Source organism: Panthera tigris, chromosome B2 (assembly GCF_018350195.1).
Source record: "Panthera tigris isolate Pti1 chromosome B2, P.tigris_Pti1_mat1.1, whole genome shotgun sequence".
NCBI classification, from domain to species: Eukaryota; Metazoa; Chordata; class Mammalia; order Carnivora; family Felidae; genus Panthera; species Panthera tigris.
The window spans coordinates 97,835,652-97,855,486 of record NC_056664.1 but is presented as its reverse complement, the minus strand read 5'-3'; the positions used below and the strand labels follow the sequence as shown (position 1 = coordinate 97,855,486).

The 19,835-nt window shown below is 39.0% G+C and overlaps 1 protein-coding gene across 1 annotated transcript in view; it reads right to left on the bottom strand.

Annotated features, from left to right (window-relative positions):
* The window catches only part of LOC102962797, a 178,914-nt gene that overhangs the window by 129,336 nt on the left and 29,743 nt on the right, over positions 1 to 19,835 (bottom strand). Inside the window, exons 6-12 of the mRNA XM_007078743.3 lie at positions 18,937 to 19,050; positions 17,481 to 17,675; positions 15,956 to 16,109; positions 14,735 to 14,892; positions 12,842 to 12,994; positions 11,031 to 11,132; positions 6,619 to 6,780 (exon numbers count right to left, since the gene is read on the bottom strand). Of these exons, the coding sequence (XP_007078805.3) occupies positions 6,619 to 6,780; positions 11,031 to 11,132; positions 12,842 to 12,994; positions 14,735 to 14,892; positions 15,956 to 16,109; positions 17,481 to 17,675; positions 18,937 to 19,050 (1,038 nt within the window). The remainder of the gene's footprint in view (positions 1 to 6,618; positions 6,781 to 11,030; positions 11,133 to 12,841; positions 12,995 to 14,734; positions 14,893 to 15,955; positions 16,110 to 17,480; positions 17,676 to 18,936; positions 19,051 to 19,835) is intronic.

The window sequence follows — 19,835 nt, the reverse complement described above, 5'->3', positions numbered from 1 at the left end:
TTTGTGAGGGCACACCATGTACTCATAATATCTCTGGCAATGGAGGGGAGCAGTAACACAGGGGGAAACAGCTGTCCCCTTCTCCTCTCCTCCGTATGGCCAGTAAGAAGAAGCAAAAGTAGAGGTTGGGGGCACCTGGGTGGTTCAGTCAGTTGAGCGTCCGACTTTGGCTCAGGTCATGATCTCGTGGCTTGTGGGTTTGAGTCCCGCATCGGGCTCTGTGCTTACACCTCAGAGCCTGGGGCCTGCTTCAGATATTTTGTCTCCCTCTCTCTCTGTCCCTCCCCTGCTCATGCTCTGTCTCTGTCTTTTCAAAATAAATAAACATTAAAAAAAATTTTTTTTAAAAGGAAGCAAAAGAAGAGGCAAAGTTGATCTAGTGTTTTCTGCCCCTTCAGCATTCCATAAAGCTAAAGAACAGTGACCATTTAAACCATACCTTTAGAAATATGATGGTCTAAGGGACTCTTAGATATAGAGAACAAACTAAGGGTTGCTGGAGGGATTGTGGGTGGGTGGATAGCTAAATGGGCAATGGGCATTAAGGAGGACACTTATGATGAGCTCTGGGTGTTATATGTGAAGGATGAATCACTGGATTCTACTCCTGAAATCATTATTGCCCTATATGCTAACTAACTTAGATGCAAATTAAAAAAAAAAGATATATGATGGTCAATAGTAGTATTAAATGTCTGTACATAAATAACTATTTGAGTAAACAGGGATTTTCTTGGGGAAAAGCACTGGATACAAGTAACTTGATATGATACAAGTTTGGAAGGTTTGGGAAGATTCACATAGGGCTGCCTGGTCTATTCCTTCTCCTGGTTAGGACTACAGTTAAATTATTTTTAAGTTTTTTCAAAAGACTATCAAAAAATGCAGTCCATTTGGACCAGAATTACCTCTTTCTAGTTATAAATTATCTTCAATGAACAATTATAAGAAGATTTGGTATTTTTTTCTTTATCCCCCAAACCCAGATCTTTAAGTGAATTTGGAAATAGAATTGTGTATAAAGAAAAGAGTGGCCAGCCTTCCATGCTGATAGTAAATAAAAGGCCAATTCAAACTGTGATAGAAACATTACAAATATTATCAATGTTCAGACAAACACATTCCGTGTTAAAATGGATGTGGGAAAGCAGGTTCTCTCATAAGTTACCGGTTGGGAGAAAAACGATATACCACTTTAGCAGGAAATTTTGAATGTGCACATTCTGTGACCCAGGAAATCCACTTCTAAATATCTAAAGAAACACACACGCGCACAAGGAGGCATGTACAAGAAAATTCAGTAGGAATGGTTTCTAATGGAATAAAAAATGGCAACACTTATCCACAGGGAGGTGTCTGTGTGATCTGTGGTATATAATAAAATATAGTGCAGCCATTAAAAAGAACAACAGAGACAGATCTCTAAGACATATTATTGGGCAAAAAAAGAGCAAGTTGCACAAAGATCCATGGAGTATGACAGATCATGTAAATAATTTTTTTAAGTTTATTTCTATTTTGAAAGAGAGAGAGCAAGTGAGGGAGGGGCAGAGAGAGAGAGAGAGAGAGAGAGAGAGAGAGAGAGAGAATCCTAAGCAGGCTCCATGCTGTCAGCGCAGACTTGGACACAGGGCTCGATTTCACAAACCTTGAGATCATGACCTGAGCAGAAATCATGAGTTGGACACTTAACCAACTGAGTCACCCAGGCCCCCAATGATAGATTATTTATATACAAAACTAAAACACAAAATTATGCTATATATATATATATATATATATATATATATATTTTTTTTTTTTTTTTTTTTTTAATGAGAACATGCGTTTAAATGTAAATGCATTAAAAAGGCTTGAAGCCAATAACCATGTTAACCTCTGAGGAAGTAGAATGGGGACCCAGTATTCGAGTTCCCATTAGCTAAAGTTAAAGCATTAACTTTTCAGTGATGTTTCCACTTTTTACTAGGAGGAGACATTTATTTATTATTTCTGTAGTTTAAAATTAATTTCTAACAACTTCTTAAGGAGAAAAATGGTAACTTTACAGTGGAAAACCCTGTCAAACATCATTAGCCTAACCACATGATCAAGAGTAACATCCCCAGTGATAAATCAGGTTGATAGCATCTGCTTCAGATATGATGTGATGAGAAAGGCACTTCACCTCTGAGGTGCTCATCCTCCAAACTTATAACCCCAGTATAACCATGAGAAAAACATCAGACAAATTCAAATTAGGGAACATTCTACAGGTTGCCTGGCCAGTACTCCTAAAGACTGTCAAGGTCATGGTAAACAAGGAAAGACCGAGAAATGGACACAGACCTGTGGAGACTGGCAAACAGGACACTTAAAGATAATGTGGTACCCGGGAGCACAAAGAAGACATTCATGGAAAAACTAGTGAATTCCAAATATAGTCTAGTTTAGATGCCAGTAATGTACCAATGCTGGTTCCTTAGGTATGACAAAGTAATATAAGATCAATGTTAATAATAGGAGAAACCAGGGGCACCTGGGTGGCTCAGTCAGTTGAGTGTCTGACTTCGGCTCAGGTCATGATCTCACAGCTCATGGGTTTGAGCCCCACATCGGGTTCTGTGCTGACAGCTCAGGGCCTGGAGCCTGCTTTGGATTCTGTGTCTCCCTCTCTCTCTGTCCCTCCCCAGCTTGCACTCTGGCTCACTGTCTCTCTCAAAAATAAATAAACATTAAAAAAAATTTTTTTTAAATAATAGGAGAAACTGGACAGGGATTCCTGGGAACTCTTTACACTATCTTTTTAACTTTTCTGTAAATCTAAAACTACTCTAAAATAAAACATTTATTTTCTTTAAAAAAAAATCCCTAAGGAAAGGCTTCTGGTGTTCACAGAAAATTGATCAGAAATTGTTCTGAAGTTGTGCTATACATAATTAGTGCTTATATTCCTTCAGAGCTGTTAAAATGGACAGTCCTACCAGGTTTGCTTTCCTTCATGCAGAAGGCGCTTAAGAAAGTCATTTTTCACGGGCTATTATCACTTGCCAACTTCAGAATCAGAATGCTGACCAGCATATAGATGCTAAAATTCATACTTGACTGCTACATGCTTGCAAAATAGTAACAGAGCTTTAAAATTCATAGCCACATTCCTATGACTCCTCCCAGCTGCCACCTTCCACTTAATCCTAATCTCATCCGACTAGCATTCAACATTCAGAATGGCATCACACTATTATTGGTCCCCTGATACTGTATAAAGTGACTCTTGACCAGAGCAGATATACCCAAGGAAGTCACAAAATAACACCCACAGGAAACTGTGAAGGAAAAGTAGAAAACTGTTGATTGTTGCCTCAGAATTTCCTTTCTCAGACACTGTGCTATTTTCCATTCTCTACTTGGAAAACTCTTCTCCAGTATGGCTGACTCCTTCTCATTCATCAGATTTCAGCTCAGATGTCCCCAACTGTGAAAGAGCTTAGCTGATCATTCCGAGAGTGCTCCTTTCTACCCTACTGCCCCCTTTTCCTGTGGTTTTCTTCATGGAACCCACAAGTTAGAGACGTAGATTTACTTTTTCGTTCACTTGTTTATTGCATGTTTCATTCCCTGAGCAGCACAATTCCTGGCACAAAGGCAGCATCCATGTAATAATCATTGAATGAATGAATGAATGAATGAATGAATGCCTGAGAAACTTGCATGACACTAACATGCAGGTTAATCCATGTGTGTTATATGGCTCCCCTCATGATCCACCTCTAAAATCTATAGGTATTCTAAGTCTCTTTAGGGTCTATTTACCATAAATCAACTTGAAAAGAGGTGCTCACATTTTTCTCCCTTTGGCTAATTCCAAGAACAACATTTACAAGTCAGTCAATAGCCAGAGGAAGTGGTTTTCTTCCTTTTCTTTTTTTTCCCTCCTATTTAACACTAGGCAATTGCATTCACAACAGATTTTGGTGAAAGAGACTGCATTTCATCATACCCTGCTTGACTTTCTACCTCATCTGCAAATGGAGGAAAGCAGTAACAGAGAATGGCAGAAGTGTTAGTTCTCTCCACTGGGTGGCTGGGCACCTCTTAGTGTTTTCTGCCTTTCAACATTTACTTGAGCCAGCATCTCCTGCTGTCACCATGCACCTTCTGCTTTTCCCTGGTAAGTTCCTTTGTCCCCTAAATACCCATAGGCATTGCTACAACTCTGGCCTGCTGGTCCAGCCAGACCCTGGACCATTCTCCATGAATTCAAACATGAAGCTCTTTGCCTCCGACTCCCTCTTCCTTTGCCTCTCACCACTTCCTTACTCATATTCACCTTACTCATATTTCACCCTCATCTGGCCCCCAGGAATTTAATTGCCCCTATTCTCTCAGTCAAGGAGAAAAGCATATTAGTGCTAATGGCCCTCAAATATTAATACCAGAATTTCAGGTAATGGAGGATTATATCAGCATCAAGAGGTAGACTGTCCAGGATCCTAGGAGCAGGGGTCTTATTCTGAGATACCTGGGCTGACTTTGCCTTCGCCCCCTCCCTTCTTTCCTACTCCCTACCTCCTTTCCTTCAAGCTTGGTTCAAGAAACAAAAGAGCCAGATGTTTTTAAATGTCCCCTTGTTAGTATAAGGTCTTCCTGCAAGGTGACATATACCTCAGTATGAAATGGCAATGGAATAGGAAAAATGTGGCTATTTTCTCAATTTTTGCAGGTTGCTAGCTGAGGAGTGTCGTTGGTAGTCATGCCCTATCAGAGAATTCAGAGGCCAGGGAGATCCATGCCATGATATGCTGTATCTGTTCCTGATCTGTGTGACCAAATCATTTTTTATTAGGTTCTCTAGATCCTTACCTAAACAGATTGAAAAGTGCATAGAAGTTGTGGTGTGTGTGTGTGTGTGTGTGTGTGTGTGTATACATACATGCACTTACAGGTTTGCTTCCAGCTAATCTGTAACTCATTTCAAGTTTCGCTTTCTCCCATACCCAGTCTGAGATGATGGACCATGACAGTGCTCTCTCTAGCATTCTACTAAACTTCTCCATACCTTCGACTTTATGTATAATTTTTAGTCACTCTACAATTAATCTTTAGGGGTGAAAATAATAGGATTATTATGCAGATTGGGCCCCAGACAAATTCAGGCCCTCTTACTTCAACTGAACCCACTAGCTACATGGTCATCCTTATATTCTTTTCTCACTGGTGGCCCTGTGGTGTTCCCAGCAGTGATATACCTCCTCACCTGTCACTTTCACCTCCCACCTCACTAATGCAGACATCCTCTCCCTCTTCTCTCTCTCCTGGAGACAGCCAGAGCCATTTACAAGCTACCACACCTTATCTTTTGGCACGTGACAATTGTATATACCTCATTCACCTCAAGGGAAGTGATGCCATTCTCCCTTTCTCAAAATTACTCCTTGGACTGGTTTCTTCATTCCATTCCCTCCTCTTTCCCCAGGGTCCTTTTCTCAGATTTAACCATTCATATCTTCCATCCCTTCCTCTCCACTGCTCATTCCTCTCAGACAATGAACATATTGAGTCTTCCCATCTTAAATAAGCAAAGGAAACAAAACTCTTCCCTCAGAGCAACAGAGAAATAATAGCAGATTATTCAAAAGTGATATAGTACCACCGTGAAGACAAATATCCAATAGCTTTGTGTAGAAACTGATTTTCATTGCCAAGCCCCAGGCCCATCTTATGTAGTAGCTATCTGGCTGGCTTCCCTGCCTCCAATCTCTCCCTCTTCCCATCCAACTAACACCTGCTACTAAATTAACCTTCCTACAAAATATAGCTATGTATATATCACTTCCCTTACAGGAAAAGTACAAATTCCTTGGTCGGAAATTTAGAGGCATTCAAAACCTACTCTCTCCCCTCCTCTTAAAAACACCTCTCTTCCCTATATTTATTTCCACATGAATCTTTCATGCAGCCAAACTGGACTTGAACACTCCACGCACAGTATCTACTCTGCATTGTTGTTCATGCTTCCCTCCCGAATGTGCTTCCCTCTCCAGCACCACTGCCCCGAGCCCCACAATTCCGTCAAGTCCAGGCTCAATTTCCTCCTTTTTCCAGAGGCTTTTTCCCAAAAGAACCAACCCTGGGGGCACCACTTTGCCTCTAAAACACACACAATATTTAACAACTGTCCAACTCATTTGGTGTTTAGCACTAAGGAGTGGGGGCCCCTGGGTGGCTTCGTCCGTTAAGCACTGAAGTGTGAAGCTTTGCATTTGTATGTATAGGTCCCGGCAGCAACATCTTGTATTACACTTCTTTATATGCCTATTTTTAATTAGCATTTAAGTGCATTAAATGCTAATTATATATATATGTGTGTGTGTGTGTGTATGTATATATATAAATGTGTATATATATGTATATACATATATATGTGTGTGTGTGTGTGTGTGTGTGTGTGTATATATATATATGTGTATATATATGTATATACATATATATATGTATATAAAATAAAAACAAGCCTGGCTGGGTAGTAAAGCTTTTAGGGGGAGGGTCTCTGCAAAACTACCAAAGTAAATTTCTAAGGTGTACACACAGGTGGTACGTAGAACAGAAAGGCACATTGGTTATTTCTTCCTGTTGTACCTGGTACAGGTTGATGTTGTTATAAATGTCCTCCCAGATACTGTCATAGTTGCACTGATGCAAACTCTGGGAAGCCACGAAAGCTGGATGAGATGGAGCCAGCATGACTGTCTTCGCCGCGTGGTCTTCGAGCACTTGCATAACTCGCTCAGGGCTGGAAATCTCAAGGAGTACAAGGGGGAAATGAATGGTTGGGAAAGCGTTATTCCCTTCTTTTCAGCAAGAATGTGGTCATGTACACACGAATAGGAAAGCAGTCCCAAGTGGGGCTTTATTCAGTTAAAAAATAAAATCATACTCAAACATCACGATTCCCTTACATATGTCCATCCATTTAACATTGTAAGTATTCAAACACACATAGGAGCTCATTTAAAATTGTGTGACAACCCTCTAAACACAATAGCAGGTTGCTCCCCTAGAGGTGTTGTGGGACCAGTGAAAAGATGAACACCCATCATTTTGGGTACAAACCCTGTTTGCTATTAGGAAGCTGCCAGGAGATGGAGGAAGAGGAGGCTGGGTAGTGTGAGGGAAGCACAGGCTTTGTAAGGACGCAGACTTGGGCTTGCATCTCTGCTGGAATCCTGTTCTTGTTCTGTCCTAACAAGAACACTAGGATGTATCTCCCCAGATTGCTTCAAGAACGCCTAGCATGTAGTAGGTACTGAATAAATGTTCCTTCTTTTCCGGAAGTAAAGAATCAAATAATAGTCCCAACGCTGAACTCCTACTGCAGTGATACAAGTATTATGGAATTTCAATCATTTTAATATCACAAGGAACTTCAAATATCATTTAGTCCAATCTCTAATCAAAATCCCAATGGCGTTTTTTGCATAAGTAGAAAAATTCATCTTAAAATTTATACAAAATCTCAAGGGACTCCAAATCGCCAACATAATTTTGAAAAAGAAGAACAAAACTGGAGGACTCACACTTTCTGATTTCAGACCATATTACAAAGCTACAGTAATCAAAATGGTGTGGTACGGGAATAAATTGGACATATAGACCAACAGAATAGAATAGAAAATCTAGAAATAAACCCTCGAGTATGTGGTCAGATGATCAAAAGATGTCAATGTCATTCAACAGAGAAGGGACAGTCTCTTCAACAAATTGTTTTAGGACTGGATATCCACATGCAAAGCAATGAAGTTAAACCTTTATCTTATACCAGACACAAAAAAAATTAACCCAAAATAGATTAAAAATCTAAACATAAGACCTAAAACTATAAAACTCTTAGACAAAAACAGGGAAAAACCTTCATAACATTGAATTTGGCAATGATTTCTTGGATATGACACCAAAAGCACAGGCAAGAAAAAAGCAACATAGACAAATGTGACTACATAAAACTTTAAATTTTTGTGCATCAAAGGATACAATTAACAGAGTGAAAGTCACCTAGGGAATGAGGGAATGTATTTCCAAATTACATATCTGGTAAGAGTTTAATATCCAGACTATATGAAGAACTCCTACAACTCAACAACAACAAATAGAATAACCCAATTTAAAAATAGGCAAAGGACTTCAACAGACATTTTCCCAAATATGATATACAAATGGCCAATAAGCATATGAAAAGATTCTCAAAATCACTAATCATCAGAGAAATACGAAGTAAAACCAAAATGAGGTATCACCTCACATCCATTAGGATGGCTAATATCAAGAAAGACAGGAAGAAGGAGAAGAAGAAGGGGGAGAGAAGGTAGTTGGGGAGGAGAGGGAGGAGGAGGAGGAGAAGGAGGGGGAGGGGGAGACAGATGGGGCATTGAAGGGGAGGAGGAGGTGAAGGAAGAAAGAACAAGGAAGGAAGGAAGGAAGGAAGGAAGGAAGGAAGGAAGAAAATAACATGTGCTGATGTGGATGTGGAGCAATCGGAACTCTTGTGCACTGTTGGTAGTATTGTAAAATGCTGCTATTTCTATGGAAAATAAAAATTAAAAACAGAATTACCTTATGATCCATCGATTCCACTACTGGGTTTATATCCAAAAGAATAGAAAGCAGTATCTCAGAAAGATATTTACACATCCATGTTCATAGCAGCATTATTCATAATAGCCATGAGGTGGAAGCAACCCAGATGTCCATCAACAAATAGATTTTTTAAAACATGGTAGATACACACAAGAGAATATTATTCAGCCTTAAAAAGGAAGGAAATTCTAATGTATCCTACAACACGGATGAATGTGGATGGGTAAAATAAGTCAGTCATAAAAAGACAAATACTGTATTATTTCACTAATACATGGTACCTAGAGTGGTCAAACGCATAGAGACAGAAATTAGAATGGTAGTTTCCAGGGAATAGGGAGAGGGAAGAATGAGGAGTTATTGTTTAATGGGTCTACAGTTTCAGTTTGCTAGATGAAAAGTCCTGGAGGTGGATGGTGGTGATGATTATCCAACATTATGGATGTACTTAATACCACTAAACTGTACACTTAAAAATAGTTAAAACAGGGCACCTGGGTAGCTCAGCTGGCTAAGTATCCCACTCTTGGTTTCAGTTCAGGTCACGGTCTCACAGTTCGTGGGATCAAGCCCCAAATCAGGCTCTGTGCTAACAGTGCAGGGCCTGCTTGGGATTCTCTCTCTCCCTCTCTCTCTGACCCTTCCTTGCTCATCATGAAGTCTCTCTCTCAAAATGAATAAAGTATGTATATATGTATATGTGTGTGTGTGTGTGTGTGTGTGTGTGTGAATAAAATGTGTGTGTGTGTGTGTGTGTGTGTGTAATGGAATATTACCCAGCCATCAAAGAGAATGAAATCTTACCATTTGCAATGATGTGGCTGGAGCTAGAGTTTCTTGTGCTAAGGAAAATAAATCAGTCAGAGAAAGACAAATACCATATGATTTCACTCCTATGTGAAATTTAAGAAACAAAACAGATGAACATAGGGGAAGGGAAAAAGAAAGAGAGGGAGGCAAACCATAAGAGACTCTTAACAGTGGAGAACAAATGTAAGGTGATGGAAGGGAGGTGGTTAGGGTTGATGGAGGGGTGTTGGGTGGGGGGATGGGCTAAACGGGTGTTTGGCATTAAGGAGGGCGCTTGTTGGGATGAGCACTGGGTATTCTATGTAAATGATCAATCACTAAATTCTACTCCTGAAACCAATATTACACTATATGTTAACTAACTAGAATTTAAGTAAAAACTTGAGACAAACAAAACTAGGTAAAATAGTAAATTTTATGTCTATTTTACTACAATCAAAGAAAAGAGGGGGAAATAATATAAAGAGATCCCATGTACTCTTCACTCCATTTCCGCCAATGTTAACATCTTGCAAAACCATAGTACAGTATATTACAACCTGGATATTGACCTTGATACAGTCAAGTTATAGAGCAAATGCATCACCACAAGGATCCCTTATGTTGCTCTTTTATAACCACACTTCTTTCCCTTCCTCACCAGCCTCTCCTTAGCCCCTACAATCCACAAATCCATTCTCCATTTCTATACTTTGTCATTTCAAGAGTATTGTAGAAATGGACTTATACCATCTTTATGCGATTGACTTTTTTTCAGTCACATAGTTCTCTGGAGATTCATCCGGGTTCTTGGGTATATCATTAGTTTGTTCTTTTTTACAGCTGACTGCTATTCTATGGTACAGATGTACCACAACTAGTTCATTTACCCTCTGAAAGACATCTGGGTTGTTTCTAGATTTTGGCTATTGTGAATAAAGCTGATAAAATGTTTGTGAAAAACAAAAGGGAGAGGAAATCTGGCCACATGCTACCACATGGATGAATCTTGAGGACATTACCCTAAGTGGAATAAGCCAGTTACAAAAAAGACAAATACTATATGAGTCCCACTTATAAGAGGTATCTAAAGGTAGTCAAATTTAGAAACAGAAAATAGAATGGTGGTTGCTAGGGGTTGTGGGGAGGAGGAAATAGGGAATTGTTGTTTAATAGGTACAGAGTTTCTGTTTGCCAGGTGAAAAAGTTCTGGAGATCTGTTTCACAATAATGTGAATATACTGAACACAACTACATGCACGTAACATGATTACTATGACAAATTTTATGCTGTGTGATTTTTGCCACAATAAAAATAAGATAACTTCATCCAGTATTTCTGTTTCACAGATGAGGAAACAAACTCAAGGACGTTTTGTGATTAGACCAATGTCACACAGAGCATTAGTGCTGAAGCTGGACTGAAATGCAGCTCTTTTGACAATTGTTACTTTCTACTGAAAACTAACAGGGCTATAAAACTTTTGCAATTAGATTAGAACGTTCCAAATAAAGCTTTCATAGAAAATCCATGGCTAATATTTCTTTAAAAGGGAAAGAAAATTTAATTTTCTGAGAATGATTTTAGCAAGAATTTTATCTACAAGGGAACATGGTTATTTTCTTACCTTCAAAAACTTTGCTTGGAGTTGCATTAATGCATCAATTCTTTTCCGTTCTTTTAGTTTGGTCAACATCTTCTTTTGCCAAGGATCACATTTTGGCTTAATCTAAGGGACAAACATGTTCATACAAAGTTACAACATAACAGAATGGTTCTAAAAAAAAGTTGCAAGCAAAGAGATTCAAGGGCCTTCTGAAATGGGATCTAATCTTGGTGCTAGAAAGTTTGCCAAGATCATGGGACATCTTGGAAAGGGTCTGCATGGGTTCACAGATCCATGGAGGGAGATGGCAGCAGCAATTCCTGTTGGTGCCTGGCCTATGAGATACATTACTAGCTTCAACTGGGACGACACAGGACCATCCATGAGCAGGAGGGACCCTAAATCCATCAGTGTTGGGCACCACACTTGATTTATGGGGCAAGAAAAGTGTGCCCACAAATACTCCACAAGTAAAAATTTACCTTCTGCATTAATAGGGTATATTTCAAAAACTAGACCCATAGCTGTAAATACATCAACATACTCATAACTCTCAAATTTATATCTAGCTCTAAGCTCCAGTCTATTATATCCAACTATCTCCTTGATATCTATAGTTGGAAGGCAAATGTAACAATCTAAAACAGAAAGTCTGGCTTTTCCCACACTAACCACCTATTTGCTCAAGCCCCAGGAGATTTCTCTCCTTTCCCACCTTCCATCTTACGATACAAGACTTTTCTTTCTTTCACAATTAGTTGATCCTCATTATTCAAGGATTTTGTATTTGAAAATTTTCTACTCACTAAAATTTATTTTTAAAACCCAAACAAATAGTAGTAGATCTATCCAGGTCATTCATGGACATGCAAAGGATGGTGAAAAATTTGAGTCATCCAACCCCACATTCCCAGATGAGGTCAAACAAGGTGACATTCTGCCTTCTTGTTTCAGTTCTCATACTGTAAACAAGTTCTTTTTGTTTCTACATTTTCATGTTTTTTACTGATGATGTCACTGCTTAAAATGGCCCCTAGGTATAGTGCTGAAGTATTCCTAGTGTTCCTAAGTACAGGAAGGCTGTGATATATGTTATAGAAGATATACATATGTTTGATAAGTTTTTTTCAGGCATGAGTTATAGTGCTATTGGCCACGAATTCAATGTTAATGAATCAAAAACGTATATTAGTCTTTAAACAGAAACACACATAAATCAAGGTTATGTATTGATCAGTTGATGAATAAACTTTGTATTTTCCCTATGAACAATGGTTCTGTATTTGTTAATTCAGTGTTTGTGGCAACTTTATAGAACATAGTAACCCCAAACAATGAGAATCCACTATACTTACCACTACCCAAAATCATCTTGTTTAATCTGCTTCTGTATTGTTTGTAAATTGTGTATCTCCAGCACCAAGGGTCATGCCTCAAACATAGTATATACTCAATGAATAGTTTTTGACTAAAAAGCTGGATTTACACAGCTCACTTATACCTTTGAACGTTATTCTTTGTTCTAGCCAAGTAGCCAAGACCACTAACAACAAGAGAGTTCTGACTCAATACAGAGTACAGGATCATGGGGGCTTTTCAGAGAAGGCAGGTCAACATGGCTAACTTCAACATGGACCCAAGGCAGGAAGGAGCTGGGGGAGATTGGTGTACCTACCGTTGGTCCTACGGGACAGTTTGCTTAGGGCACTGAGGCGAGGGGAAAATAGGGACCCGACAGACCTGGTGCTACCAGGTTGCTTGGCCTGCTTGTAGGATACTTTATGACCATGCTGACATCACTGACAGGTGACTATCACTACAGGTCTCCTTACCTTTATAAAGGAAATCCAGTTAGCTTTCTTTTTCAAGGCCATACCAGGTCCTGCCAAACCCAAATTCTCCATAGTAGCTATCTTCGCATCATAGTCTGGAAATGTTTGCATTCTCTGTTGCTCCATAAAGATGCTTTGAAATTTTTGGGAAACCTAAACAGGATTAAGGCAAAGTTTCTCTTAAAGGGTCAGATAGTAAATATTTTAGTCTTTGCAGACCATATATATGGTCTCTGTTGCAAATACTCAAGTCTGCATTTGTGGTATAAAAGCAGTCATAGTAATATGTAAACTAATGGGCATGGATGAATTCCAATAAAACTTTATTAAAAAAGAAAACAAAACAGGTGGTGGCCTGCAGCTGTCATTTGCTGACTCTGCTCTAAGGAATTAGAGAACCAGAATAAACAGTACCCAAATATAAGAACTCTTCCTACACACACAAAAAATTGTTGTAATGTGATTGATTATCTTGTGAGCACAAGCACTGCACATAACACTGTTACAAGAAAATCAGAAGTGGAGGGGGAGCCTGGGTGGCTCAGTCGGTTAAGCATCTGACTTCAGCTCAGGTCATCATCTTGTGGTTCACGAGTTTAAGGCCCCGCATCTGGCTCTGTGCTGACAGCTCAGAGCCTGGAACCTACTTCAGATTCTGTCTCTCTCTTTCTCTGCCCCTCCCCTGCTCACACTTGGTCTCTCTCAAAAATAAATTTAAAAAAACGTTCAAAATAATCAGAAGTGGAAACTATTGCTATGTAAAGGAAACAAGCTGTTCTTTTGGAACAAGTTTGCTCAGCAGCTTCATGGGTTGGTTGGTTGGTTGGTTTGTTATCATTGATGATAGCTACTGTGTTATCATTTATTTTTGTTTATTTTGACTCTTTTAAAAACACCGTCTTATTCCAATTCCAGTTTTTGTTTATCACAATGCTTGCTGACAATGAGGGTAAGGTACTCCCTAGAAGCGCTCTGCTGCAAAGAAAGGCAAGAGCTGAAACATCACCTTCAAAGAAACCAGAGCACATGTGATAACACCGGTTTCAGGGAGCATAAAGAGACCATGTTACATATTAGTAGAAATAATCCTAGTAAAATCATGCTGGAACAAGCACACATGGAAGTGAAAGTTGAATGTCATGGCAAATGGTGACAGGGAGGACAGTGGCTCCTTCTTACACAAAGAGCATTCAAACACATTCAGATTTTAGTTTTGCCTGTTTGGATCAATCAAGTTACTATTTTTCCCTAGCGAATACATATGCTTGCAAAATCCCACACCCAGACCTAAAGTAGTATCTTTATTGTTGATGCTTTGGCTGAAAACTTTATATTCTAAATTTAAAGCCATCCATACATAATTTTATTTTTCCCTTTGAAATGAGTTTTAACATGGTTTCTATTAATACGAGTTTTTTTTTAAAGGAAGTGCAACACTGTGTTATAGTTCAGCAGACTGCATGACTTTAAAAAATCACTACATAATATAAAACTCTATTGAATTTAAAGAATTTTTGCCAATAGGAGAGCTACTACAACACATTCCGAGAATCGAAGGGCTCAAGACACTAGACAACTCCATTATCTAGTTGTCTTCTCCATTATCTTCCAAGTCTTGGCTACTTTTATACCATCTACTATGGACTATAAACTACTCTTTCTTTAAATTCTACAGAAAAATAAATCCTGTGATCCCTCTGTGTTGTATATTCAAGAGACCCAGTACTCTTACAGAGGGGAAGTTCAAGTGCTAATCTAAATCTCACCTATTACAATTAAATTTTATCACTCTAGAAACAATTGAGGCAGCATAAATATCCAACTTTGTGGCAAACAGTAGTGTTTTCTTTCACGAACACCTATCTTTGTATTAAGAAAGAGTCCATCAAGTACCAGGTTAAAGAGTTCCATTTCCTTAGTAGCATCCCTTAGCTCTTCCACGTCATATGGGATATTAAAATGGGAGAGCAGGAGCCTCAGCTGGGGTTTCAGTCCTTCTCTTTCAGTCATGTGTTGGGGCAGGGAGAAAGCAGCTTCTGTTCTTGTCAGCCCTAAAAAAAAAAACAAAAAAACAAAAAACCACAAAAAAACACAAAACCAAGAACACTAAGACCAATAAACACTAATCAGGGAGGGAAAATGGAGTGTTCTGTGAGATAACTGAAGGCAGGAGCTTCTCTGTTCACAGGGAGGCCCATTCTGCTCTTTGCCCAAGCTTCTCTGGCACAATTTACAGGCCAGGCCATCCTGGGCCATGCCTATCTGACAAACCCTTGATGCTGGCTTTCTGGGGGAGGTAGCAAGGACCACTCACCTTCACACAGCCTGTAGGAGAAACCCAACAGACCCTTTGAAGAATGACTTAGTGGGAGAACTACCTATAGTCCTTTGTGGTAAACAAAGATTATGATTTATAAATTAACCAGCAAATTAGAAGAAAGTGAGAGCTTTTATCTCCTTTTGCCTGGCTCACTCCTGCTCATTTTTAAGGACCCAGTTCAGACGGCCTTCCTCTGAGACGCCTTCTCTGATTCCCTACAACTAAGATGGCTGCCACTTCAGGTGCTCCTGTGTCACCCTGTACATATCCCAAGCAAATATGCCACTCAGAGTAGAAACCTGATTAGGTTTCTTAGTTATCTATAACACAAGGTAAGGGCAGGAGGACCATTAAATTGATTCAGATAAGGAAATTATTTTTTAAGCATGTAATATTAAAACTGAAAGAGACCTTAGGTATCACTTAATCTGAAAGGTGTATTTTGGAGATGAATAAATTGAAGCCCAAAGAGATGAAATGACCTGAACAGGCCCACAGTGAGGCCACTACAGAAATATATCTGGAACCTAGTACTCTCAACTTCAAGTTCATTGCTTTTCTCCCTCTCTCTTTATTTGTCAGTTATAAAGAGGGAGATAATAATGTCTAAGAAAAGTATTTTTCTTTTTTTTTCCATCATAAAATATTAAATTAATACTTGTTTATTAAGAAGATATAACTTCTTGGCATATAGAAAAATGTCAAGCAAGATCAATGCCATAAAACAACACATGTGCAAAACCACAATCTTCTTTCTCCACATTACCCAAGGAGACAGAAGACTGATATCTTACCTGAAATGCTGGTATCCACAGGGTCTAGAGATCCAGAACTCTGGATATTAGGGTCGATGTCATCAACATATACATTTTCATTCTCCTGACAAGCCTCAGGAAATTCATCAATAGCTACACTCAGCACTTTGGAGATGGGCAAATACTGGAGGGACTATAGAAGAGCACAACCAAGAGGCCACATGTCAACTCAATTCTCACAGAAGCTTCCAGACTTAGGTTCAGAAGCAGCCCTTTGCTTTGATAGAGGAGGAGGAGATAGAGGCGGGTCTTAGTAACCTGCTCAAACATGGGGTGCTAAATCTGGATCTGGGAGACTTGTTGTGGTCACCAACACTAAGCAACCTGAACCTCTAAGTGGGTCTACATTGATCAAGCATCCATTATGGACAAGACACTGTGTGAGGTATTAGGGATACCAACAAGAATAAGACATGGACTTGGGGCACCTGGGTGGCTCAGTTGGTTAAGCATCTTGACTTCGGCTCAGGTCATGATCTCGTGGTCAATGAGTTTGAGCCCCGCATCGGGCTCTGTGCTGACAGCTCAGAGCCTGGAGCCTGTTTCAGATTCTGTGTCTCCCTCTCTCTCTGACCCTCCCCCATTCATGCTCTGTCTCTCTCTGTCTCAAAAATAAATAAACGTTAAAAAAATTATTAAAAAAAAAAAGAATAAGACATAGACCAACCTCAAAGAGTTCACAGTTTAATGGGGGGACATAGACTTATGAGCACAGTGTTATTATGTCATGTGACTGGGGAGAGAGGACTCACAGGTAGACACCATAGTGACCAACTAGGGAAGGACTGAAGTTAGGATGATGGCCAGTTTTCTGGTTTGGGTAATTCAGTGGATGGTAGTATCACTGAGATGAGCCATAGACGAGTAGGAAAAGATTTAGGTAGCAAAATAATAATCTTCCTAAAATAGACATATGATCACATCACTCCTTTCTGATGCCTCTAGCCTGGGTTACAGCCTCTCATTGGTGACTCTATTTACTCTGTGATTATACTTATTCTGTTCTTTTCTATTCCATCCTATTCTTTCTTACCACATGGTATTTCAGTTGAATATTTACTTGCTCATTTCCCTTCCAGCCTGGGACCCAGTTACTTTTTTCAGCAAAGCCCATATTGTTGTTTCATGGCCCTGGACATGTACCTGGCATGTATTAGACCCTTATTAGATACTGCTGAATAAAAAAGCAGATCTAAAGGGGACATCATAAATTCTGAACAAGATGATGAGAACAAGAACTTGCAGAGTGAATATGAAATAATACAGCAGACACATGTTTGAAAAAACTAAATTAATGGAGTGGTTTCATTAGAGCGAGTTTTCAAAAAAAACATTTTCAAAGGTTTCAAAGAAAAAAAGCTAATGACTAATTATTTTCCTGTCATTCGTAGGGCAAGTAGAACACAGAAGCAGTGACAATCCAAAAGTAGGTGACAGGTGTGAAAAAACAATGCTGACCATCATGGGAGGGCACTATATTATCATATAACTATGTTTCACATACCCGTAGGTAGTGGTGAACAGTCCTGAGCGAGTGTAGGTGACACACAAGCCACTTTGTGTAAACAGTCAGGTCTTCTTGTGTCACTAAGTTAGAAGGATTGTTTTTTCCCAGAAGGAAGTTTTCTCGTGCAACAGACAATCTTTCAGCTCTCTGAAGGGCATCATTGTATTCCTGCATAATGTAGGCAACTTGTTTCTTTTTAAGAGGAAGGCAGAGTCAGAACACGATTATTTGCAAGCTGTTCTCTTGTGTCATTTGCTTCCAAGCATAGGCTAATGCTGTTTGGGGGCCAAATAAGAGGCTCCTAGAATATCAAAATTCTTTCACATTCTGAATTTGACTGACAAGGGCAGCAGTCATATTCTTAGGAGAGAGAAGCAAAGAGTCAGTGCATATGGATGTTTGGTAACTATAGGGGGCTTCTTAGCTTTTTATCTATAGCACAGGAGGCCAAATCCATGAAGAAAAATGCATTTTCTATCATACAAAAGTTCCTTTAAATCTCATCCTTAAAAATAGGTGCCATTATCTTCTGCCACAGGCAGAACAGGTAAATAGGTACATCCATTAGTTCCTTTACCATCTTTAGCCATGACTTAAAAAAACTGAAAAGCTACACTGTTGAAAAACAGTATGGAGATTCCTCAAAAAATTAAAAATAGAAATACCATATAATCTAACAATCCCACTTCTGGGGACATAGCTAAATAAGACAAAATCAGTATCTCAAAGAGATATCTGTATTCCCATGGCCACTGAAACATTATTCTCAATAGCCAAGATACGGAAACAGTCTAAGAGTCTGCTTATGGATGAATGAATAAAGAAGATGTGGTATATTACACACAATGGAATATTATTCAGTAATGAGAAAGAAGGAAATCCTAACACCTGTGACTGACATTAGGAATGGACTTGGAGGATGTTATGCTAAGTGAAATAACTGAGACAGAGAAAGACAAATACTGTATGATTACATGATGATTTTTTTTTAAAAAGTTGAACTCATAGAAGCAGAGAGTAGAACAGTGGTTACCAGGGACTACAGAGTGGAGAAATATTGGTCAAAGGGTACAGATTTGTAGTTGTGCAAGATGAATGAGTCTAGAGATCTAATGTACAGGTATGATGACCATACTTAATAATGTGTATTGACAAGCTTATTGATCATTTTGTTTCATTATAAAAAAGAGGGGTACCTGGGTGGCTCAGATGGTTAAGCATCTGTCCCTTGATTTTGGCTCGAGTCATGATCTTACAGTTGTGAGATAAAGCCCTGTGTCAAGCTCTGTGCTGAGTGTGGAGCCTGCTTAAAAAATTCTCTCTCTCTCTCTCTCTCTCTCTCTCTCTCTCTCTCTCTCTGTGTGTGTGTGTGTGTCCCCCACACCACTCTTTCTCTGAAAAAAAAAAAAAAAAAAAAAAAAGAGCCCATAGGTTCTGTTCTTGAGATTCCTACCTTGTAAAGAGGATAAAGTTGCTCCATAATCTTACTGTGCTGGCAAAACCTCTTCCATCTAAGCATGTGTAAATATTTACTCTGGGCCAGCTGGGTAATTCTCTCTGTATAATACTTTAACAAAAACAATGATAAAAATTAACACTTAGAATACAATTATAGTAGAAAGACTGAAGTCTTAAGAACACTAACAATAGGAAAATCACTCTCTGGTTGCTTCAGAATGATGGATTTTTCCTACACGAAGATCATAAAATTAAGAAACCTGGCTCAAGACACCATTAAACTTTAAATGAGGCAAGTAGTTATTTCTAAATCTATATGATATGTTGCCAATCTAATAGATGGTACTTTATCATTTAGTCAACAATTTTAGCAGTGACATAAAAGCCTGTACAATTGTCTAAGGCTACACTGAAAATTTCTTAAAAACTGAAGTTATAAGTCTAAAAATACGAAGCACATTATAGGTAAGATTATAGCCTTTAATCTTAGACCAGAAATTTTATTTATACTTAAAAATAGTCAAATAAACCAACCATTTTTAATGTTTTATTTATGATAATAAATATAATACTGGCCATGATGGAACAGGTAGGAACAGACTCATCCTTCCATCATAAATAACTAGAAAATAGGACAAAATAAACAGGACAACTATTTTCTGACATAAAACAACACACAATGCAGGACTGTGGTCCTTGAAGGACACAAATGCTATGAGCCCTACAATCACCTTGGTTTTCTGCCTGAAGAAGGCAGTTTCTGAACCACAGAATAAGAGAGGAAATCCCAAACAGAGCACGGCAGTCTCTCTGAGTTAAGGAGAGAGAAATTGAAGCTTCAGAGGCTGAGTCAGCTGGAATTTACAGGGCAGAGTACTGGAGAGAGGGATGTTG